This window comes from Pocillopora damicornis, chromosome 2 (genome assembly GCF_964200805.1).
Source record: "Pocillopora damicornis chromosome 2, jaPocDami1.2, whole genome shotgun sequence".
Lineage (NCBI taxonomy): Eukaryota > Metazoa > Cnidaria > Anthozoa > Scleractinia > Pocilloporidae > Pocillopora > Pocillopora damicornis.
Window position 1 is genome coordinate 22,838,124 of NC_142671.1, and position 25,772 is coordinate 22,863,895.

Sequence of the window (25,772 nt, forward strand, 5' to 3'; positions counted from 1 at the left end):
CTTCTTCACGAAACTAAATAGATATTTTATTTGGCAATATAATTCTCTGTGCATTAGATTACATTGAAAAGAAAACGGAACTGATCGAGGAAGTGCTTCCTCAAATTCACAACTCCGGAAAAACTGGCGCGACCAGTTTACAGGCCTCCTCGACTCAAGAAAGCCGAGTAAGCTCATCTAGGAAACTCAAGGCATGGCCTAGGAAGATCCGTTTTTCTTGCCATTTAGAAGCCCTTTGAGGTTGACGTTTACAGGAATACGCTCTCTTCTCTCCAAGGGTGTTAGATTCATACAAAATCTGGAATGAAAAGGCCATCTCCAAAATTAGTATTAACTGTACTAGGCGATAACGACCCATATTGTCTACGCTGTCATAAGTGTTTCACAACTTATAGTTCAGTCTTATCTTTCATGGTTTTCTATCCACATCATCATGCAACAGAATAACATTCTAAACACACAAAGAAGCGTTTTGTCTTGGATTCGACGACATTTACATCGATGCCTTCAGGTCCCATTAGAAACCCAAAAACTGTTCTCGCCTACATTTACAAACAGCTTAAATTGTGTGTGTTTTGGAAGGAATAAGAACAACTGCATTGTCATCCAACAACCAAAGTTTTAGCTCAACTAATAAACACATGAAAGAAGTACCGACTGCCATAAATGATAGGCTGGAAAAACAGGGCAAAGGGAAAATATCTCACGAATTTTTCCTTCGAAACAGTTCTTCTAGAGTTAATATGATATATCAAGGAAACCGTTATATTACCTTTTAAACTCTTCCAGTTCACGCTCTGCTTCATCCATTTGGGTAAGTTTCTACAAGAAACAAAAATTTGCAACAATATTCAACGATGACATAAAGAACTTGAGATTTCTATCACGCAAAGAAATCTTAAGCAAAACTTTAATTCTTTTGGTTAAAATCTGGGCAATATTTCCGCAAAACCCTATACTCAATACGCATACAGTTTTTGGATAAAGAGAAATATGGCGAAAACAATAGATTGCCCTTGGGTGTGCGGCTTCGTTTTAAACTAGTATTAGGTTATACGGAAATCTGTTCCAAATCCTCTATAACTTTAAACCTTAACAACAAGACGGGCTCATGTTTCTATTCAATTGCACACTATTTGGGTACTCGCTCTACTTATTACATGTACATGTATCGATCGCGGAATAGATAGCGAGAGGAGTAGCCAATCAAATCGCAGATAGCAGACTTGCCAAAAAAAAAAATAACTGGTAAACAATGTTAGTTTTCCAACTGACTGAAAATTCTCTCCTCATAATTCAGCGATCCGAATTTTTAGGAAATCGACGACTGAATTTCCTTTTGGACTCGTTTTATGCAGTATCATAGTGGAAATTATCTCCCCATAACTCAGCGATCCGAATTTTTAAGAAATCGACGACTGACTTTCCTTTTGGACTCGTTTTATGTAGTATCTTACTGAGCGTCTGCCCTTCAGTGATTCATGATACATAATCTCCATATTTAACCAAACATACAATCGGTCTGTGACGATAAACCAGGTTGTCAATGAGAAATGTTCAAATATTAGCAATGTCAAGTTAACGCCGCTGAAACCTCCTTAAAAAAACATACAGATGCATGATTTTATAGACCTCCTTTGGATTTGGCTTAGTGATAGCTTAAACCTACCTCGATATCTTCGCGCGGCATGAAAACATCATCATCATCTGAGTAAAAAATAAAAATATTTTATGAACAAATACGATAACACAAATAAGACAATGACAATTAGTCTAAAAGTAACCCACAGGTGAACGACACAGGTGAACGAACATTAAATCAATACAACATATTTGACTGTTATTGTAGCATGACTAATGGACAAGAGGGGATGAAACTGTCACTTAACTCATTTTTTGGCCATAACCAAAGGATTCGTGTTTCTTACCTACTGACGCCTTTTTCTTCTTTTTTCCTTGCTTTTTCTGTGGTGGTGGACCGCCTGTTTTCTCTTGCCCTTGGTGTTTGTTATTGCTAACAGGGCCACGATCAGGTGATCCCGATACCTGTCGTATTTTCTCCGCCTTCTCTTCCGTCTTTGTCCGCGCACCGAAGTTGCACTCGTTTTCGTGACTCTCTACTTGGCGTGACATCGTGACATCTTGATTTGAGTGATTTCTCTTCTTTCGCGCCTTGCCACCATTGTCTGGTGTTTGTAGTTGTTTCTGTTCCTGTTCTTTACCCCTGTGTACTGGTTTGCCGTTTTGTAGTTCTTTTCCGTTAAGAGCGGGTGTTTGGTAGTTTGTGGTCGCGTCAGACTCCCGTTTGTTCCTCAATGCATCACTCGTGCCGTTGTGATGAATCCCATTCACGTTTCCTCGGTTGGAGGGGGAAGATGGAGGAGCTTTGTCGTCTATTTGATCATTTGTGTTCTCATTCTGCTTAGCCTTCTCAGCCGCCTAGGAGAAAAAATTGTTCCAAGTAAGGTTTTTTTTTTTTCAATATTTCATTCGTCTACTTAAATATTAAACATTCAAGTATTCACGTAATCAATCAATAAATCAATAATCGAAGAACATGGAGTGGGAAGAGAGAGTAAAGGGGAGGGGAGGGTAGTACAGACATTGGACAGGTAGAGGGGATTAGAACTCACGTTGTTGGGTGTGCCAAAAAACTTTGGATTAGGTAGGTTGCTTGGCTTGCAACATCACCACTGGTTTACTTTTAATTATTACCGATGTTGTTGTCAGTTTTTAACATCAATGTCATGATAGCGAAGATGATGATGATGGCGATAAACAGTAAAAAAAACATTGCAGTATCAGTTATTTACTTTGAGTCCCACTCACCTTCTTTTGTTTTTGCCGCGCTCTTTTTTGCGCTTTTGATTTTGCCCCCAGTCTTTCTTCTTCCATTTTCTGCCCATTGATAAACGTCAAGAGATCGTCCACCGACCGGTGATCAACGACTGTCGCATTCGCCGTCTTCTTGTTGTTCTTGTTCTTGTTCTTGTTCCGCTGTACCGGCTGGTTTGGCTTCGAGAGAATAAAATCGGTTACTTTTAAAGTTCGAGAAATTTTCCACCAACTATAGCGCCAATTTGCATCTATCAAATCCAAAGCGTCATTGCAAACATATAAACTTCGATATTCCAACAGTCCTAGACTACTCAGGAGACAAATAGTAATAACACCTGAACACTAAAAGCTCACTTTACCTGCCGTTCGTTGTATCGTCTTCTTAACTTGTCCCGTATCTCAGTGTAATTGCGACTGGTTGGTGCCACAGGAGGCTAAAAATATAAATTGCCACAGATCAGAGAAACTTATGATGCAAAGTCAGCATCTTTTTAACCTGAAATCAGCACTACACCTGTCAATAGAGGATGACATGTATGTAGAGCTCTTAAAAGTACGTTTGTGGAACGATCTGATCCACTTTCCCTATTCACTCATTTCAAACCGACACAAAAATATTTTGGCCAGCTCTTAATCCATCTCTCGGTTTCAAAACGTGTACGCAAAAATCAAACAAGGTTACTTGGTTAGAAGTAAACAGTCTACTTACTGCAGCATGGCCGAAGAATTCACAATAACAACAATCGCAGTATTTCCCACGATCCGTCCGGCCATCATCCGTTGATGACGTACACTGATTGACAGGTGGAGTGTCGCATGAGCTACCATCTCCACTGCTCCGTACACTTGATGGGGAACCAGGGGGGACATCAAGGCCCAGGCCGTCAATGTCTGCAACAAAAAAGATCACATCCAAATTAAAAAAAAAAAAAGGAACATAAAACGCTGACACAAAACAAGGTCACATTTTATTTGTGTTCAACAAAACCAGTCTTTTGGCTTTGAGGAACATGCGACGAAAAATCTTCGAGGTCGGCAAATACTGGGAGCAGTAAAGAAGCTCTTAATCCATTGACTAATCAGGCCAGGAGTGACTAGCTTACTAGATTACTCCTACATCAACTATTAGGATCACGAGAACAAAGGAAATAGTCACAAACTAAAGAAGCTCCTGATTGTTGAAAAAAATCTCCTTGTTAGCACCTTAGGTAATGTATGGAGAACAGTACGGAGAATATGCTTACTGATGTTAGGGTGTGGAGGATTAATCTCTAGAGAGTCGCAGAGGCCGTTTAAAGGAAAAACAAGGAAAACATTTAAAATATTGAAATCTGTGGAAATTTTTCTCTAAGTATACCAAGGAACAAAGGAGACACATTCTTCTTTGCATGTAAAATGTTCTACCTGAGGACTGGCTTGTTCTCCTCGGTGAACAACTGCTCACGTCATCATCGTCATCGTCTACATCATCATCGTCCTCATCATAATCACTATTGATGTCACTAGAACTGTTATTTCCGTCATCCAGTTCAGTGCATCCATCCGGGCTGTCATGGTAACCATTATGATTGACGTGCCTGAGGCTGTCCGGGAGAAAGCTGTGAAGATCCTGACGATGGATCTCTGAGAGGTGAAGGGAGGTGGCAGGGAGGGGCTTGCCGTGGTGTGGATGAAAGTAATTGCTGTGAATTGGATTGTTGTTTGGGGATGAAGCGTGGACTGCAGGAAAGGGATGGGTGGTAAAGTTCTTGTTCTCGGCCTTAAGTCTTGTTTCCTGATCCTTTACACCATGATAGGGGCACTTACTACACTGACATTCGGCCATCTTGCTACCACTCGTATGCTTAAAGGGAAACAAGGAAAAGTCTCAACTAAAGGTGGTTACACATACAGTACCGCTCAAGAGTAAGTTGACAGTCTCGACTCGAAACTCGATCCTCGAAGCTATCGAGAATCGACGGTTGACCATCAAGGATCAAGACGTTCAAAGAACTTTTCGAGGATCTAGATCGCATTTTACTTTATTGTACCTCATTCCCAGAGTCTAAAGCAAGTTGTTTCATGTATCGCCTAGCTACGAACACTGAACATAATGTAACGTTCTGTGCTGTTCCATTCTGTTCTACACTGTACTTTAATGCACTGTCATTGCAATGAACATTTACATGCCTATTTTCAACAAGGACACCACAAAACCCAAAATTTAATGAAAAAACTTCACACAGGAAACCACTCATCTTTCCCTTTCAAGTTTTCCTTGCCTTTAATTACGTAAACGTGATATAGCCAAGGTATCGCACCTGTTCTGTACTTTTAACTCCTTCCCTATACCCGGTTGTACCACTACATGCTGAGCATTGACAAAGATTTGCTCCACCATTCATCATGAGAGGTGGCGGCGGCAGAAGTTGGGAGGGTGGGATACTATGGAGGTCATTAGCCACCAAAAGGTGAGGACTGAAGTTTGGCACCGACACTGGGTTTGTCCACTGCATCCTGCTACCAGCTGTGTTGTGAGTGGATACTGCAGCTGAGATGTGATTGCCGCAGGGTTTTGTGTGTGAACTTGCTGTTTTAAAAGGTGGTATTGATGGTACTGATGAATTGAGGGGCAATGAAGGAACACTGCAGTGACCACAATGACACCTAAGAAGTAGAAATTAACACATTTAATAAACGTAACACAGAGGACTAACTATCCATCCATTTATAGTGGTCACAACTAAATTAAATGGTAATATCCCACTTCGTGCAACACACATTAAACCAAGTTTAATCATGACTTTCTACGCAATGTCACATGTAAATGTACATTTCTGAGTCTTAAAAGTACTCGGTAGAACCAAGACCTTGAAATATTCGAAGTCGTGCCAAAGGATTGGTTCTCGTTATACAATTCACAATTACATTTATGTACCACATAAAATTAGTATACGTGACAACATGATTTTGATTGCAATTTGGTGTTAACAGGCACGAGTAGATTTTTCAAAGACAAAAAAATTAATGAAGCCCATCAGGTGAGCGCGATTTGAAGTCCTTGAAAAAAAAATAAAAAGCTTATTTACACCAAATTGCATTTGAAATCATGCTATTACTTATTAATAGTTTACATGAAAAAAAGCATCTCAGAAAGTCGAGAAACGAAATTTTGACAGCGTGCGCGCTATTTGCAATTTGCACCCGTGTTACAAATTGACACTCGTGTTACTTGAAAAATGTACTAGTTTAAGCCAATCCCCAGCCCGTAATTTTTTTCCCACATATTATTACAATGCATATCAAATTTTGATTTGAATTGACGAGAGACACTGATTTGTTAACCAAGTTTCCGGGCTTCTGATTTTAACTAAACGGAACCAAGTGAAAAGGTCGGTAAGAAATAAAGAATATGAGCATTGGAAAGAATAAAATACTAAAGCTATTCTCACACTGACATCTAGGAATGTAGATAATAGCCGGAAGCTGGAAAAATTACCCGGCTGTGAACTCAATTTTTCCGGCTGTGAAGCACTACTTCTTTCTCCAAAATGTTTTTTAAATGTTGTCAGAAGATTGTTATTTATTTATTTCATTTGTTTACACCTTCAATTCTAGGTATAGCGTGCCAAAGGCATGCTACGAGTGGGCCTTCGGCCCACATACCCGCTTATCATTGCAAGATTCCCGCCTGTTAAAAACTTTAGCTACATCCCTGGACATCTACAATTTATTAATGAACATGTTGTAAACGATATCAATTATGTATCAGCAAAGGAAGGTACTGTTTCACTTGAGTTTAAGACATTCACTGAAATTTTAAACATCACAAACAACTTCATTGAAATTACAACGCAAGACCAATTCAAAACTTACTTTTGTTGAGTAAGCTTCTTGGAACCCTGTTTGGGAAAAATAAAAAGAAAGAGTATATTTGCTTGGCAGCCACTCACAACTTGTTGACCATTCAGAAATACATTCATCTTGTTTGCCACGATGCGTTCTCACAAAATCCACAGAAACGTTGTTCTCGTTCTCTTAAGAAATTGTTCTACATGTCTACTTGGCGGTCATTTCATTGCTTTCGCCATTTTATTCTTTTGGTACTAAAAACCCAGTTTTAGTACCAAATACAAATGCAGTTTGATTATACTTTTTACTCTTGAGGAGCAAAAGATGTATGTTTATCACTGCTGATTCTAGGATACAACTTCATATAATATACCAACCAGAACTATCCTATTTTTCCACTCTACTCCTGTAGAATCATCTTCCCACTCCACTTTTGGTATGCCAGTTTTTTCGCGAAGTTCAGCCTAGGAGTTAAAATTTACACCATAAAAAATTCTGAAATAACTTGGTGGTTAGATAAAGTCTACAGTTCTATACGTGAAGAAAATGGGAAAGAATCTTATAAGAACAAAAGAAAGATCTTAGTTTACCTGTTTTTCTTTATAGAATTTGAACGCTCTCTCACTCTCTTTCCATGAAAACTCAATCTCAGTGAGATCATCAGTAAAATTAAGGTACCTTTGTACAAAACAAAAATGAGTTTAAAAATAGCACTATCTGTGACAATGAGAACGAAGTAAAAAGCCTATTCAATCTAAAATTTTAGGACACTTAAAACTGAACCCATCTGCACGTCTGAGACTAGTAGTTTTTGGCTCTGACAACTAAAACTTGTTTGACACTTGCCCAAGTGGACACACACAATTTATCTTAATGAGTATTTTCTTCCAGTTTTCCTTCCAAATTTGAAATAAAGTCCCAATCAATGATCACAAATAAATTATACTTTTAACCTGCCTGTTGTTGTGTAAGTAGTATCACTACTTTTTAAAAGATATGAAATAACTGCTGGTAAACAAATCAACTGACTATGATCAATGTGTTCAAAAGGATGAAAAGACTGATTTGGCTCATGCATCTTCATCTTTATTGGCAGCTGTTCAGATAATGTGATGATTCCTTTAACCCTTTCACTCCCACAAGTGACCAAGACAGAATTTCTCCTTACAATATCAATACAATATCAAGCAGGTAGGTGATGAGAATAGAGAAGAATATCAATCATGGGATTATTAGTTGATCCAGTACCAAATTCTCTGGACTAACATCATAAGAATTGTAAGGCAGATAGTAAGGAGAATTACTAATTAGACCTTGGGAGTGAAAGGGTTAAGAGGATAAAATTGGGCAATTTGTCACAAGCAGCCTAGCGCTTCCAAGCATGTAAAAACATGCCTATTACAATCATTTGAATGATTCTCATATGATCTGAAATGGGTAGCACCAAGGTTACAAACACATCTGCCAAATCCAAGTCTTTTTTAACATTAATCACCATAATAACAATATCTTTATGCCTTAAGTAGGGAGACAGTAGTTTATAATCAAAGATTATCACAAACTAAATTACTTGGACTGACCTGTGTAGTAAGTTTGGAAATGTGTCCTGATGAAAATTCTCTTTTGCAACTGCACCTAGTCTGAAAACAACAACAAAAAAAGGTTTAATACATACATGTGCATGTACAAGCAGATTGTAAGGTAAATGCAATACAAACATCCTGAACTACTCAAGGTTTCAAGCCTACATGTACATGCAGATTGTAATGGAAGTGCAAAACAAACTTCCTGATCTACTCAAGGTTTCAAGTGTACATGAACATGCAGATTGTAAGGTGAATGCAATACAAACTTCCTGATCTACTCAAGGTTTCAAGTGTACATGTACATGCAGATTGTAAGGTAAATGCAAACCAAACTTCCTGATCTACCCAAGGTTTCAAGTGTACATGTACATGCAGATTGTAAGGTAAATGTAATACAAACATCCTGATCTACTCAAGGTTTCAAGCGTACATGTACATGCAGATTGTAATGTAAATGCAATACAAACACCCTGAACTACTCAAGGTTTCAAGCATTCATGTAAATGTAGATTGTAATGTAAGTGCAATACTAACATCCTGATCTACTCAAGGTTTCAAGTATACATGTATATGTACATGCAGATTGTAAGGTGAATGCAATTGCAAACATTCTGAACTACTCAAGGTTTCAAGCATACATGTACATGCAGATTGTAAGGTAAATGCAATGCAAACATCCTGAACTACTCAAGGTTTCAAGCGTACATGTACATGCAGATTGTAAGGTGAATGCAATACAAACATCCTGATCTACTCAAGATTTCAAGTGTACATGTACATGCAGATTGAAATGTAAATGCAATACAAACGTCCTGGTCCACTCAATAAACATTTCATCTCTTTTATACTTATTCATTACATGTTATTACCTTAACTGAGTAATTAGCCCAGGAAGGTTGCCATAAACTGCAGGGTCCCGATAGATTTCAGTGTAAAAAAGGTGTTTGTGTAAGAGATCCCAATTCAAACCAAACTCTTTCAAATGGTCAACATCCTATGGAATGTACAGAGAGCAAATTAATATACAATAAAAAATGCCAAAAATTACTTGATATGAATTATATGCAAAGAAAACAAACATTTGTATCAAGGTCACTTTGTAACTACTGCATTTACACCTGACCGAGTAGTTTGAAAGATAGACTGAGTTTTCAGACTAACTGAATGCAAAAAAAAAAAAACTCCCTGACACACACCTATAAATTCAAGGCTGTCTATGACAAGGGGCGAATGAATTGTAAATACAAAAATTATAGCACACAATGCAAGGCTGATATGGCCTTAGATGCTCCCCTTTCATGCACAAAATCAATGGCAAAACAGAAATATCAGATGAATGGCACAATTTCAATTATCATTACTAGAACTTCTCACCAGCTTGGAGAAGAATGGTCTGAGGATATCAAAAGCCTTTGACAGTGCTTGGTATTCATCCAGTAACATAGTAAAAAATTCTTTAGCATGGTTTGGGGACAAGGGACATGATGTCAAATATTTCACAAGGCGTACTTTCACTTCTCGGACATATTCCCTGGAAAGAGGGATAACAAAAAGATCACATTAACTCTAGACTAGGAAAGGACTACTCCTTTAAAGTATGCCAGTTAACCTTAAGCAAGACAAACCTCTGCATACCACTTGATTAAGACAACCTATAATTAAGAACCACTTTGGGTTTGTGTGAAAGAAAACAGGCACTCCTTGGATGCATTTTTTTTTACACCTTCTGTCTTCCTTAGCCAGTGTATGAACCACAAACATTAGATAAAGATTTCAAAACAAAAAATTGTCTCATTGTTCGACAGTGGTTCCATACTCGACATTTATTGATTTCATTTCCAACATGTCCTTGTATATATACAGTAATTTTTTCTTCAAAACCATATTTTCATACAAAGCACAAGCAAACCTCAAACCCCACAAACCTCTTTACTCACCCCTAAATATTGAGACAATTTATTCAAAAGAATTTATTTCTGACTGCCTCTAAACAAACACAAAACAAAATGGCCCACTACATGTATTTGTACAGTTTACATACCTGGCTTGAATTTCAAGTTTTTCAAACAACTGAGCAGGATCACTTTTTAGTAATCTAAAAAGAGTTAAGAATGAACCAATTACATACAATTACATGTATACAATGTACAGTCCCTGGTGACAGAAAAAAAACCAACAACAATAAAAGTATGCCGTAAAAATATGTTTTGTTCACTAAAGGAGCCATCGCAAACCAGACTGACTCAAAAACTGCAATAGCTCACCAGCTTGTAGGTATTATATCTAAAGCTTTAATACATAAAGGGAAAATAAATTAAACAAATATCAATGTCAGAACTTTACGCAATGTCTGAAATACAAAGACGAATATGATGAAATAAAATAGAATAATTTTCTAAATATAAAATCAAAATCAAATAAAAGGGCCAGGCAACTCAGATTCTTCTGGCTCCTCTCAAACTTTAGATTCTTTTACTAAAAGTCATAGGAAGCTCTACAGTTTCAGAGCTATCTCACTACAAGCACAAAGATAGAGGTTTAGGCCTCAGAGAGTGTTAAAATACCAATACAATTTAGTCAAATGCTGATTTCCACCTTAAAGAAGCCCCTGGCCCTTCTGTCACAGTACCTGTATACTACATCTATGATGGGGGTACTCACTTATCTACTTTGAATCTGAGTCTGTTTTCATCTAAAGAATTTTTAACAGTTTCTTCCCCATCTAAAACATTAGCAACAAAATAAGTATTAATCAAATGTGCATGAAAAAGACATAATCACCCTGACTTTGTCCCAAGTAATGCTTCAACAACTGGGATGGTTAAATGGAAACCAGGTCAAACAAACACAATTAAGAAATTCACCAAACCATGGAGTGTTCACATAAGTTGTGTGACATTCCTCCTTTTGTTTGTAGAGGAATGACAAACAACTTGTGTCAACACCAAGGAATGAGGACAGATGAGCTACGTGTTAACTACATAGGTGCAGTGAAAAGACAATACAGTTTGATAAATTTTGCAGCAACAAGCCAAACAGTTAAGATGACTGCAACTGTTTGGTTGACAGAAATGAGTTTGTGCCTAAGCCTTGTGTCTACATAACCAAACCTTTGCACAAGAGTTATTTTCTTTTAAGGGGGAACTTTTACATCCATACAGTAGTATGACGTAATTGTAGTCTAATACAGCAGTGAAAATGCTAAACCTATAAACAGTTTGAATCCTGTACCCTGTTCTTCAAATGTTCTTCTATTTACAATGTGAAAAGAAGCAACTGAACTGAACTTAATGCCACAAATATAACTTTTATTAGCAATATTGTACAAAGCAAGATGCGTAAATGAAAAACATTAAATTTATCAAAATCCACAAAGTAAACTGTTTCTCACTGAAACAGCATTAGACAGGCAAAACATGCTATATTGTATCTGTAAAAATATTTATAAACACAGTTGTCCTACAAGTCACAAACCAACTCTGCTAACCCTCCCACACTCTTAACAAATCTTCAATACACAACATAACAATAAGTATATCGCATTAGTAGACAAGTACTACATATTGCATAGTTATTCTCCTGTTCACCTGCTAAGGATGTTCCAGCCTCTCTGTAAATACACCTCACAATGTTTTTAACCTCTCCCCAACAACACTAGGGACAAAACAAAAGGCTACAATGAAAGGTAATTCTCATGCATGCATAAACATTATACATTGTGCCAAAGTGTTTCTATAACATACATGAGACTAAAAAGTTCAATTCACAGTGCTACAGGCTACAATTAGAGAATAATCCAAAAAACATTCAAATGCAGCATACACATGTATATACAGTTTTTGTACTAATATGGTGGCTCAATGAAAAAAAGGAAAAAATTTAATCCTGAACTTTACAACAAAATGGAGATACCTGTAGCTGCATCTAGGTAATTCAAACATTTACATGTAATGTACACACAGTGTCTAAACAACCTACAATATGCTTTTATTCAGCCAGTTTCACAAACTTCCAAAAACTACTATCCTTTTGCATCTAATTTGATAAAGAACTGCACGTCATTTAATTTTCAACAAGAGGAAATTGACACATCAAGAAAAATTCATTATGCCTACTTACATAATTCTGTGATGATAATTCACAGTCCAGTGTACAGTAGCTGAACTTACCCGCAGTTGTTGCCTTTCTTTCTCCTTAATTTCAGCAGCTTTTATTGTATCTTGCTTGACAGAGCTGAGTATATTAGAAGGGCATAGTCACACATGTTTACAATGTACAATCATATAGATATCAATAAAGTGCAAACCTGAAGGCTCACTGTAAGGGACAAACCTCTGTTGAAAACCTGGTCACTAGTCCAAACAAACCATCAACAATCACATGTGCAGAATAACTTCTTTGAGGGAGGATCACAAAATTTCAACCTTCCATTCTACATGTACATGTACAAGGAGCTACAAAGCAAAACATGTTACCTTCTACTGCAGTTTTGGTGAAAGCACTTGGATTGTTGCTCAAAAGGTTTGGTTGTGATTGAGAGAGTGAGATTCAAAGATGGCTTTTCCTTGAAGTCTTGCACCTGTGAATAAAGATAGAGAAATTTACAAGTAAGTACCCCACAGAAGTATCTGTCAATAAATAAGAAATAACATAAAAACAATGTAAAAGAAAGAAACAAAAAACTACACAAAAGATTTTTAAACCTACACTGTTAGAGTGACCCAAAATAATGTGAAGAGGTCTTTTCTTCAGACAAAGACACGAGCTTGAAGATCTTAACAGAGTACCTAAATGTACATGTGCATCTAACATTTCCACAAACTTACAGGTATTGATGGTTCCATTGCTGCCCTGCGTTCTTCCTCCTCAATACTTCTTCTACATTCTGGACATACCCACAGTGGAACCTACCATAAAAAAGAACAAAAAATTAAAATATACATGTATCTCTTTAATTTTGTCTTTTAAAAGAACTGGAATTTAAAAATTTGTTAAGTGGGCCAAAGATCTGTTGCTCAATGGCATAGCACTGGAGCATGGAGTGAGAAATACACAGATATTATATTTGTCTAATGACTTGGACAAGAAAAAGAACACCTTTCTTTGTGTTAAGCCTATCCTTGTTCAGACAGATCAGTAAGAACTAATGAAATACACTTGTTACACTGATCTAGAAATACCCTACCTGTGACACTGAAGTTCCATTAGGATTTGATGTTTGAGTTGAAGATTTAGTAAGTTCTCCTACAATAAAAGGTGTGATGAATAGGAATATTAATCTTATTCATTGCAGCTCATCACCATTCATTCTTCAACTCTTTGATGGCCAACAAAAGGATACAGTAAACCTCGAGGGGACACCTTTTTCAAGCATTTACCAATTTTTTAGTATGCATTACCATTCAGTTTCAAAGAAAAAAATTTGTTAAGTATTGCAACACCTGCATCTTCTTTAAAAAACATATTTAACTACCTAAATTTTTAAGCCTGTCAAAGTGTGAAATGCCAATTACAAATACTCTACATAAATGATTCCCACAATGTTTATCCTGGCTGTAACAGTAAGGAATAAAGAGAAATTCAATGTGAAACAGACAGGTATCACACCAAAACCAATTACAAATAGTCTATATAAATGACTCCTGCAATGTTCACCCGGACTGTAAGAGTAAAGAATAAAAAAGATTCTACAAGGAATGAACAGATATCTCACCAAAACCAATTACAAATAGTTTACATAAATGACTGCCCCAATGTTTATCTTGGTTGTTAGAGTAAAGAATGAAAAGAAATTCTACAAGGAATGGACAGATATTTTCCAAAACTGGGCTTTTAGTGTGAGAAATCTTTATGGCTCACACTTGACAGCCAACCATCAACAAGTTCTGTTGCATCAAGTTCAAGCTCCTAAAAACTTGAAATTGAAATTGCTGGCAAACAGAATTGAACCGAGGTTTGTCACCTGTGAATGCTAGATAGTTTCCCACAAATTATCCCACTGCTGTAAGTCTCATGGGACTCTGCAGGTTGCCTTTTTGTTTCAATTGGCAGTTGGTGAACAAACTTTAAAAAAGAAATGCAAAGTGCTCCTAGTGATTGATTATGATATAGTGCAGGAGTTTTATTAGTGCGGTAGAATTTAATATCCAATTAATTCACTCAAAGAAAAATTGTTCCTTTAGAATTGCTGTTCCACAGTCAATTTGCAATTACATCACGCTGAAGTGAAATATGTTTTGCCAACCAGCCCATTTCATAACTTTTCATTGATATAAAGTTTATGGGAGCTATGCTTCAAATAGCGTGTTAAAAATTTTTTTGGCAAAGGTCCACTGCACCTACATGTACGTGAGGGTCATAACAAATTATTGTCTCTAAATTACATGTAACTTAATACAGTAACAACCTCTTATCTGCAGAATTATATCCACAGAATAAGGACAATATGGGTCCTTTCACAAAAATTGAACTTAGCCTAAAAAATTGTTTTAATCCTTCCCAATTTTGCCTAACAATTTCCCTTTTTGGCTCTGACGTGTATCCACTTATATATATCTTAACACCTATATTTATTTATAGTCCTTCAAGCCAAAAGGTCAGATCTAAAAATATTTCAAATTGCATGACTAAACCCCTACCTGATTCAAATTAAGAATGGCTTTGCCAATAAAACAACTTTGAAAACATTTTAAGTGACTCAGCTTAGTTGATACTGAATATGTTCAGACACACATCATACAAATTTCACATTATTTAAAAACAGACTGTCAAATGCTAGAACAGAATGACCAAAGAGGATTTCAGTGATCTGCAAATAGTAACAAGGCACATTGGACTTGCCGCTGTATATTCTCGTCAAGATTTTAACAACTGAACTAATACAACTGTAGATAAAATTATACTGTTTTCTAACCTTTCTTGTTTCTCTCATAACGTTCTTTGTGACAAAGAAGACAGCGTTCACCATCTATTGTGGGAGTTCCAGCCTTTGGTGAGTCATCATCTCTAGATGAATTATTCTGTAGCTGCAACATGAAACAAAAATGTGTTTTGTGAAAAGTTATCGCTTAAGCAAAACATGAATTTCATTAACCATTAAGAAAACTACCCAACAAAAATAATTCATAAAGTATATGACCTGTAAGATGCTGCATATCAGTAGTCCTCTGTACAGTGTAAACACTGAACAGTAAATTACATTGCTGTTTACATCATGCATAACAGAAAAATTTATTTGTAAAAATCTTGAAAGTTTTTGTCATTATTATTTCTTGTTTCAATTCTTTTTTTATTGGGATCTCTACAATACCAACAGAATCCTGCCTTACAGAAGACTGATTTCTGTGCTTAAACACATTTGGTTGACAGTCAATTTTTTTTTTACACTCAAAATTAATTAATCACACACTTGAACTTAAGCTGAAATCTCTTCTCTTGGGCAGAAGACTGATCTCATTGTACCCTGACCACCTAATCTGATTGCAAAAAAAATGTATACATATACACATGTTTTCATCCTCAGTCTTTATCAGACTGAGTTCTCCCAGGTTTTTTACATTTGTATGTTACTTGCACTTGAAACAGAGGTTTTATTTCAGTTCCACAGAAAATAGCAGTTTGGATGGCAGAAAAACCTTGTCTTTAAATACTGTGGAAAATTTACAAGTCTCGGAGTTCATACTCAAAAATTAATTCCTCAGTATTTGGAAGAAATGTTTCCAGTGGTTTCATAAATGTTTAGTTACAATTCTCTCTTACAACTCTAGGGAATGTTGTACCCTAAATTGTGTGTGCTAAAATGCTGGAAAGAAGTTCCAATATTATTATAATTCTTAAACAAAAACAAAAAAAACCTTTGCATGTACTGTTTTGACATGAATACTGTACATGTTAGAGAATGACCCAAAAAAAACCTCATACAGCAAATATTTATAACTATGAGAGATTGTATACCTATTTTTATTTGGCTTAGTCTGGAATGAGGGCAAATCATGAGCCTAATATCATCTGCTATGAGGTACCTCTGTTCCTAGGTAATACAGAGACCTAAAATTATGCTGTGGAGTTTCCAAAGTGCAGTATCAAATTTGTTACTGCCACATTCCCAAGAAAAAAAATTAATGAGATGAAGAAGATGAAGATATAAATGGAAAGGGAGCAGACTTTTATTACAGCACTTAAAAATATAACTGCTTAACAAGATAAAGATGTTACATAATATCATTTCCGCAACAGGAATTTGAAGGTCACAATGTAAATCAAACCATATTTTGTTTATCAGTGATGTGAAGAACTTGGTCTTAAACTGGATTTTACAAAAAAGAACTTCAGATTAAAGACTACTAATTGCTGTTTGCTTTCCCTGATATAACAATGTTAACACTTTTGCCTGACACATGATTTGAAGGTACAATCTGAAGACTGGAGAGTGGGAAAATCAAATAATATAAAAATTTAACCTAAAACTGCTGTGGATGGCATAGCTAGGAAATTAAGTGAAAGTCCAGAAAATTTTATTGATGATAATTAAGCCCTTCAACATGTACAGATGCAAACAATAAGGGTGAATTTCAAAGTAAATTAACATTGAAACTTAACATGAACATGTACACCAATGGTAATTTCAAAATACAAGTTAATTTTATTTCAGAAGTAATTAGTAAATATTCACTTTGACTGAAACAAAACCACAGAGGACATAGATAAAAAATAAAGTTGTCAAGCCATTTATTGCAAAGCCTTGTGTGTTATCTATCCACCAAATACCAGCATTACATGATCGCTGGAAATCGAGTTTTCCACCAATGTTATTTCTAATTACGTAGATCATTAAACTTGAAATATTTCTTTACTCGGCAGAAATTGAATCACAGTTGTTTCGGGAAAGTGGACCTACTTCAATCCCAAATTTAAAAACAAAACGCAATAAAGCCTGAGAACTCGGGGAGTATAACTTTACTTTAGCATTTCCCATCATCAGTGACAAATAAGATGAATGCCATAATATATTACATGTCTCCGAAAAATTAGGTAAGATATACCTGAGTTAAACTTATTGCGATTAAGATTTTCCGTTCAAAATTCGAACATTTATAGTTAGAGAGCAATGTGTAATCCGTAGGTTTGGGGCTAACACAGTTAGAAAGCAAAAGACTTACTGTCATGTAGTATGTAGGACTATATCTGAGTAAAAAACAAACATTCCATCCTACAAGCCCAGTGTACGAAGGAGAATGAGAACGGAGATCAGACAACACCATCAAAACATTAGGAACAGATAAAAAACAGCTGAATACCAAAGTTGATGAGCCCTACAGTAATATTTCTGCTAAAGATCTTGTATTATTCTGGATTCGTACGATACGTACCTCTCGAGTTTCAAGGGATTTCGGAACGTGTGTGTCCGTCTCTGTACTTTGCTTCGACCGCTTCTTCCGCCGTTTGTTGTTCTTCTCGTTACAACTCATAGCGACGAACAGCTTGGCAAGAGGAATTTCCTTAACCAAAGAAACTGATGATTACGTTGGTTCACTTCTAACGCAAGGCTTCGTCTTATCTGACAGACAAGAAAACAAAACAGAAGAACGTTGATTCCCACACTTTCTTACTGAAGCCACACATCAAAATGGCGCCCAGCATTCCCAACATGCCAATCGATCTTGGATTGCAAGGGATTGTGGTTATTTCAATTGAGGAAGCGGGTTTATGTCGTTTGCGAGAGGTCTGGGACAGACAATGTTCGCGTGCCAGGGAGTTACTACATCACGGGCGACGAGCGGGGATAGAAAAAACGACCCAAATATGAGCGGTCAGCGGTGAAACAGCTTTTATACTTCATATAGAGACATATAATTTGTTGTTCCAGAGACAATCGTGTTGTAAAGCCGAAATGTTAACAGTTTACTTCACAGTTTAAGCAATTTTTCAAAAGTGTTGATTGAACTCATATCTTTTACTGCTTTAATAAACAATGGAGGCTTCGGGGAAGGAGTCAGTGGCATTTGGAAAGGCACCAAGAATAATTATATATATGGTTTGTAGCTAGCTGCGTGACGTGCGTGACGAAAAAAAAAGTATCATGATTTCCAGTTGTCAAAATGTCAATCAAATTTGGCAGGAACTTGGTTTTCGCACTGTAGTTTGCTTTTAATGGAAGATTTTGCCATGGATGAAGACCAAAAGCCAACAATGTTAAGAGATTTAGAGATCGACTTTTTGAAAGAACATCTCAATGGCTTTTCTGTTGAAGGCAATTATTGTTTTGGATATTTCGAGGGAAACAGCAGAGATGGATGATCTGTTAGTTTAATTTCAGGCATTGAACTCCACGTGTTATGTACTTACAGAAAGCCATTCAAAAGAGAAAAACCACAACAGATTTTCTCAAACAGGTATATAATCTCTCAGTGTTTTAAAGTGCACAGATCCCGGTTTCCTATCCTGAGTCAAGAGGTTGAATTTAAGCTTATTCAAATGGACTGATTAATTTTCTTTTTACGATAGCTGCGGCCAGTTTTTCCATGCAAGTTGTCTGGATGTGCCTTTCGCGGAGACGCTTACGCAACATTTCACCTGCCTTTAGGGTGGCTTCTTGTCAGCACAAGTAAAGTTTAAATTTTAAAGCTGACTATAACAACGAACAAGATGATGAACTTAATGTCATGTACAGACCTTAATTTGCAAGATAAGAAATACAGTCCTTGGTAGTCAATTAAGATAGATTTCCAAGAGCGTCAATGGTGCAGAATCGTAACTTGATGGAGCCAACAGTGGACAACATCCCAGAATTCAAACTTTGTGATTTTTTTCTCGGCTTAAACGCTAAGTCAGTTGTTCAATTGAATAGGAAGAAAAACATTTCGAACGGAAAACAGAATTATTTGCACGTGTGAATCTTTGGAGAAAAGGTCTCCTAAACGAGTGGTCTTGATTGTAAATATTTAAGGAATGGTAAATACATTAGCCTTAACATGGCTGTTTCTCGAAGCTCAATGTTTTCCTACTTGCCTTTTTTCCACGTGAATTGGGGGCGATTGAATAGATATAATATGCAGTAAAAGAACTTCAGCTGATAGAAATTTTAAGTTTCTCATCTTAGTTTCAGTGAAAGCTTGAGGAAAATCGCTTAACTTTTTAAGTAGCGAAGTGTAACTTGGTAACATTTCGGCTTTACAACACGATTGTTTTCTGCAACTACAAAACGTACATTTAATTCTTATTGGTACCTTTCGGATGCCACCGATGCCTTCATTGTTTATTAAAGCAGTAAAAGATATATGTACAATCAACACTTTTGAATTGCTTAACATTTTATTTAGCGAAGTAAACTGTTTACACTTCGGCTTTACAACACGATTGTTTCCTGATACTACAAATGATCTGTCTATATATGTAGTATGAAAGTTGTTTCACCGCTGACCACTCGTATTTGGGTCGTTTTTTCTATCCCCGCTCGTCGCCCGTGATGTAGTAACTCCCCGCGCGCCATATCTGAACTCTTTCAGAAAGAATAAAATCAATTTCAAGTTCCTTCCTTGTTGAAGTGCATGTGTATATTTACTCCCTTTAACATTTCTTATAATTTTAAGTCTTTTTGTTCATCTTTCTGTTTCACTCCTAATCCTGCTACTTGCTTTGCAACGACAACATCGACAACTGCAACAACAACAAAAGAAACTCTCAGCTTCCCATTTTAAAATTAATCTATTGCTTGTATTACTGGTATGTTTTGCTCGCTTTGTTCATTCAAGACGATTAAGTTATTTCCCAATCTCCACGAAACACTATGCTGATTGTATCTGATAACTTAAGAACTATGGATATTTTGAATACTTAACCCTCATCAATTTTCCCCCCTTTTCTCTTGGAAGAAGATGTATTGGAAGTACCCTCTTTTGATATATTTTGAAAATGAAACTTCTCAAAAATTTATGTCAGACAAAGGATTCAAACATAACTGAGCCATTAGTGAAGTGAAACCCTGATTGATATTCGTGAAAAATAAAGCATTTGACTCTAAATCTTCCCTATATCAAACTTATCTGTCTCTATAGATTTTCGTGACATGTCACGCAGTCTAGGGTCAGTCAAAAACACGCTAATTTTCGGACATTTTCCTCTTTTTCGTGTATTTTATTTGAATTGCTATCTTTCTTACCTTCATTTTATAAAAATAGCGTATATAAGCTTTCTATACCACTGCATTTGAAGGCAATCATTAAAATATTTCGTTCGGGTTTTTGAGACTTTTGTTAGAGATAAAGACATGTCGAAGAAGGGTTCACGCTACATGCAAGTACTGGCCATAGAGTCTGGAGCTATAACTCTAAAGCGCATGCACAAAACTGGTAATTACCACGAAATACAAAACCAAGAATAAATTTGGCGCAATTTGATGTATAATACATGAGTTTTGGATATTGTTTGGGTTCGGGAAATGGGACTCGAAGTTTACGCGTTGGTGATTTGTCTTCGCTGACTCTTTTCACAGTGGCGGTAGATGCACAAAACGATTTCGGCGAAGAAACAAATGGTCTAAAAGGGGAAAAATTGACTTGGTTTACTTACGAAATAAACAAGTAAGTAAAAATTGCGTCAATCGAAGTGTATTCCAACCGGTTTCTTTTTTCTTTGTAATTTTTTTAAATTGTTTTTTTCATCGAACTGAATTTTTTTAATCAGCTACCTCATATACTCCCCGTCGAAGAAGCCTGGTCAAGAGCCGAACGTCGAAAGTGCTGATTCTGTGATTGCAGGAATCGTGGAAAAAAATCTTGTGGAAATCTGAGATTCGCGGAGTTAGACATGGTTTGATGCTACTCTGGTTTACAGATTTAATGAATGCAACCGAAGAAGTTACAATTCATAGACCCAACGTTTCGACACTCCTGTCTAGTGCCTTCATCAGGGGTGATCTAAACGCTGCAACAAGAGGTCATTCGCGGAGTTGTCATAAATTCCAGAATTCTCAACGTCTTCAGGAAAAAGATTTCTCTCCATTCAGCGTTTAAGAAAGCGTCAGAAAGTGGGGGAAGAGTATAAAGAAGCTTATTGATTCGTGAAAGGCAAAAACTACTCCTTGAAAATGTTTTATCATGAGCTTGAAAACAACTTATTGATTTAGGAAAACAAACAGCTTCGTGGGCAGGAAAGGAAAGCTGAATGGGATTTAGCCGCAGAGCAGGCAAAGAGATTAAAAATTGAGCAGAAGCTTAAAGTTGTTGTTAGGGATTCGGAAAACAGAAAAGAATAGTACAAAGAAAAATTCAAAAGATTAGCGAAAAAAAGCAGAAAAAATGCCAAAACAGGGACAAAGAGGTCCAAACAAAAAGAAACGTTTCACTGATTACACCAAAAAGCACCAGGCAAGGATAGGGCGAGGATTTAAAGAAGACTGCCACTGTCATTTTAGGCCTGTACAATTTTATTGCCACCAAGCTTGAGCTATTTAATAATGACACTCAGCAGTATGAAACTATTTCATGGGTAGAAGAGGGAGAATTACAACTACTGTAAACAGAGCCAAAAGAACTGACTGACAATGATATTGATCAAATCAATATGTGAGTTTACTTAAAGGACAAATTTAATATAACCAAAGAAGCTAGGTATGAGTTGGCCATAAAGTGTAAAGACATGCCCACAAAATATAAAATATGCAAACACCTAGATAAGCTAAATGCCAATTGGAATCTGAAAAGTACACCAGGGGAGGCAGAAGGAATACAGATTTCTTTCAGGGAAAGTATTGAGGAACAGATAAGAAGGCTGCAGAAAAATGGAGTATTGCACAAGGTTACTACTGGTAAAGTAAAGATCAGTGGTGATGGTACCAACATTGGGAAAAGACTTCAACTTGAAAATGTCACATACACAATTTTGACTGAAAAGGATGTAGCAATGAATGAAAAAGGGAAGTGTTTTCTAGCAATGATTAAGACAACAGAGAACTATGACAATCTTAAAGAAAGCCTCGCTGATCTAAATAACAAAATGTCAAATTTAAAATAAATAACTGTAAATAATCATAAGTATAGCACTGTGTATTCTTTAGGAGGAGACTGGAAGTTTCTGGCCCACATTTGTGATCCAGCAGCTACAAATCAAAATTTTGCTTGTATTTGGTGTAAGTGCCCAAAACATGAAAGGTTTGACATCAACAAAAAGTGGTCTTTAACTGACAAAATCTCTCAGGGCAAGAGACTCACACAAAATAGGTAAGCATGCAGAATCTAAGCAACATAATTGTAAAACCAATCTCTTGTTTGACTTTATTCCTATTGACCATGTTATAATTATTGATACACTACATATGTTTTTGAGAATATCTGATAATTTAATTGAACTTCTGATCAGGGAACTTTACAGAAAAGATGCCATTGACAAGGTATCTACTTTTTCAAATGGGTTTGTCAAAATAGGTATAAACTCATGGCTGGGTATGAGAAATTTGTTAAAGAACTTGGAATTAATTTTGAATGGGAAATCAATAAGGACACCAAGAAGTTGGAGTACAGAGATCTTATTGGACCTGAAAACTCTTGTTTTTAAAACACATAAATTTCCACTTCCTATTATCAGAGTTTCATGATGCAGAAAAGCTGCAAGCCCTTTGGAGTAATTTCAGAGATATTATAGGTGATCTTAAACTAGATTACACCACAGGTCCTACAGATAGTGCTATCTCTAGCCTTGAAGACAGGATGAAAATATGGTTTCAAAAATCCCTAGACCTTCACCAAGCAAAAGATGTAACAATGTATATGCATTCATGTATGCTCATGTGCCTGAATTTTTAAAGCTATACCAAAATTTAGTATATTACACTCAGCAAGGTATGGAGAAGTACAACAACACTGTATCAAAGGACTTCTCTAGATCATCTAATCATAGAGAGGTTTCTGCACTAAACCAACTTTTCTTGAAAAAACACAGAATACAGCTTTTGGAAGCTGTTGGTTTGGAAAGGGTGAAGGAAAGCTACAACTGTGGACACTTCAACTTCTGACCATACCATCAAAACATGTACTGCAAAATGCAGCAAATGTGATGCTCCTACTTTCTGTGCCCATCTTGTTGAAATAGATGGTAAATGGAAGCCAAGCTGTGATTTTATCAATCAGTAATCATATAATATATCAATGTATTAAAGGAGTGTATTACCCAATAACTGTTAGTAGAAGTTGTGTAGAATAATTTTGCTCTGCCTGTGAAATATGTTTCTTTTATACAATCTTCAAGTGGTCTTTTTCAAAAAAATATTATTGCATTGCTTACAACAGAATCAGACCGAAATATATGGATCATTTATAACCACATGTTTACATTTTATGTAAACAGTTCACATGCAAGTAAAATAATTCTTTGGCATCAACTATTCATAGATACAGAAAAAGTAATGAACATGTGCTAAATCAAATATATTAATGATGGACCATATTTTTAATCCACATCTGTTGCCATCTCCACGGACAAATGTAAAAACGACTTGATGCCCGTTGTGACATCGGTTCCAATCGCATTACGGGCAAATTATTTTCATTGCATGGCCTCCACTCGTCAAATATCTCACTGTACCCTTTGAAATGAATTTTAAGCATGTTCCTCGCTTTTTCGACCTGTGTTATCTCTACAGGATAAATATCTTTATCCGTAGTTTTTATTTTCTTGCATTGCTTGGTCTTAGCTTCTACGCATTCGTCAATAAAACTCGGAATCTTACGCTCCTGCTTCGCTCTATTGACTGCCATTTTTAACATTGGCGCTCTTTGCATATTTAATTGCACTGCGCATATCAGGTGAGTAATAGGAGGCTTGGGACCAATTCAAGCAAATTTTCAGTTTTGATAGAGACTTCACTGATGGAAGAAAAATGAAAAATGCACAATGGCCGGAACATTTATCTCCAAAATCTTTGAATTAGATAGGCACATTTCCTACAGAAAATCCGTCCTCAGATCCACGGAGAAAGCCTTTTTTTTCGGAAACTATACGTCTTAAAATTCTCCTATTCTCCAGATAACCTGTGGAGCACGCATTGTTCGCGCGGCGCCGAATAATTCTCTCGCTGCCCCTTGAGCTAACTTGAGAAAGAGAGGCTGTTTAAAATCTCGATGAATGGGAGAATTAATATACATTCTGCATTCAATAACAGAGTGCGAACTGAACCACCTAAGAAACAAAACCTTGCCATTCTGATTCAAGCTCTAGTGAGATCGAGCTTGAAGCCTTCAAATTCCGCGCTCCAACGTTCCACCATTGAGCCAAAAAGGCTGAGCCAGGCGTCCATTCAGTTTATATGTAACAAGCGTCTCACATACCGCAAAGAGCAGCATATATCTTACTTCTGAGATGCGTTACGCCAACTTACTTCGAAAATTTAGGGTTCTTCGATTTAAATTGTCTTCGTTCATCTCTTCCTCTGTAATATTATGACGCGAAGCAGCCATTTTGTACTTAAGAGCCTACAATCACCTCGCGCAGGTAATTAGGGACTGGTCATAATTTGTCGCCTGAGGGTGGAGGGGAATTTGGGGGGAGCATCACATAGTTTTAAAGAAAACAGAGGGGGGGTCAGCCCTTATTGACAGGAACCAAGGGGGGGACCATGAAAAAGGGAGAAGTTTACGCAGCGGTACGCCGTCATTACAGAAAACAACATCAGAAGTAAGAAATATATACATATACCAACATGTGTTTATTTTAGCGGGACTGCTTCGTCCCCCAACGCATCTTTAATTGGCAGCCTCTTGGACGCCTCCCTTTGTCGACTCTCCTCCTCTGCTAACTCTTGGAAAGCCTCCTCGTCCGATTTATCAGCAGAGTCCTCGTCCGAGGTTGACTCTTCGGTGCTTTTTTCGTTTAAATTGGGTACTATTACCTACGTGTTACGGGCAAAGTTTGTTTTAAAACGCCTTTTTTTAGCGGCCGTAGCAGGGGATGTAAAACTATTGTCATTTTTGATTGCATCAAATACCTCTCCAGATTGCTTTCTTTAGGTGAGTTTTTCGAAAAGCAAATATGCCCCCTGATGTAAAAGTCTTCTCCTTTAATATTTTCACCTTCCTTTTTTTTCTCTTTACCATGTCTACTATGACAACGATTTCCTCAAGATTTTGTGAAATTTAAGATGAGAACGGTTTCGTGATGTTTATTACTTGCCTTCTTTAATTGGCGGAAACCTGCATGATTGAGAAAGATTCCTTTATATTAATTGGTTTTTTGATAATTCAAGAAGTTCGGATTATTGTTTGCACGATACCATCATGCAACAAATGAATATTGCAATTGCATAGATTCAGCAAACAGTAGGTTAAAAATACATGAAATAATTGTTCAATGCCTGAAGAGCCGAAGAAGAAAAAAATTAATATTTGCTTATATTGAGCCGCTCCGTAACAAGTGACAATCTTTTCGCTCATTGAATGGCCATCGCTTTCCTGTATCAATCAATTATTTAACAACACTCCTTTGTTTTGTTCTCTAATGATAATTGTGAACATATCCATGCATGCCGAG

At 36.6% G+C, this 25,772-nt stretch overlaps 1 protein-coding gene and 2 long non-coding RNA genes across 3 annotated transcripts; 2 read left to right on the top strand and 1 right to left on the bottom strand.

Moving 5' to 3' along the window:
* Nucleotides 1-4: 4 nt before the first annotated feature.
* Nucleotides 5-17,926, bottom strand: LOC113668082 (uncharacterized). The gene is made up of 24 exons (XM_027183964.2): nucleotides 17,624-17,926; nucleotides 15,169-15,280; nucleotides 13,441-13,499; nucleotides 13,082-13,162; nucleotides 12,731-12,834; nucleotides 12,425-12,488; nucleotides 11,843-11,909; nucleotides 10,917-10,977; nucleotides 10,297-10,350; nucleotides 9,630-9,786; nucleotides 9,125-9,249; nucleotides 8,250-8,309; nucleotides 7,260-7,347; nucleotides 7,047-7,133; nucleotides 6,694-6,719; nucleotides 5,139-5,484; nucleotides 4,243-4,681; nucleotides 3,548-3,729; nucleotides 3,198-3,272; nucleotides 2,830-3,015; nucleotides 1,929-2,439; nucleotides 1,670-1,707; nucleotides 773-822; nucleotides 5-298 (listed from the first exon to the last, which is right to left on the bottom strand). The coding sequence occupies exons 1-24, from the start codon at nucleotides 17,720-17,722 to the stop codon at nucleotides 199-201; spliced, it is 3,171 nt and encodes a 1,056-aa protein (XP_027039765.2). The 5' UTR covers nucleotides 17,723-17,926; the 3' UTR covers nucleotides 5-198.
* Nucleotides 17,927-18,343: 417 nt separating this feature from the next.
* On the top strand, nucleotides 18,344-19,544 carry LOC149050373 (uncharacterized). Its single transcript, XR_016183672.1, has 2 exons — nucleotides 18,344-18,646; nucleotides 18,759-19,544. It is a non-coding gene; the product is annotated as an uncharacterized LOC149050373 (long non-coding RNA).
* A 1,075-nt stretch (nucleotides 19,545-20,619) lies between these two features.
* On the top strand, nucleotides 20,620-21,504 carry LOC149050374 (uncharacterized). The gene is made up of 2 exons (XR_016183665.1): nucleotides 20,620-20,833; nucleotides 20,937-21,504. It is a non-coding gene; the product is annotated as an uncharacterized LOC149050374 (long non-coding RNA).
* The last annotated feature ends 4,268 nt before the right edge of the window (nucleotides 21,505-25,772 follow it).

Bases quoted from the DNA above. Each gene is read 5' to 3' on its own strand.
- LOC113668082 (XM_027183964.2), bottom strand. From the start codon at position 17,722: ATGAGTTGTAACGAGAAGAACAACAAACGGCGGAAGAAGCGGTCGAAG. The intron at 11,910-12,424 runs GTAAGTTCAGCT...TTTTGTCCCTAG, and splicing joins AAGAAAGGCAACAACTGCGG to TGTTGTTGGGGAGAGGTTAA. The intron at 6,720-7,046 runs GTTGGTATATTA...TTTCCCAAACAG, and splicing joins GGAAAAATAGGATAGTTCTG to GGTTCCAAGAAGCTTACTCA.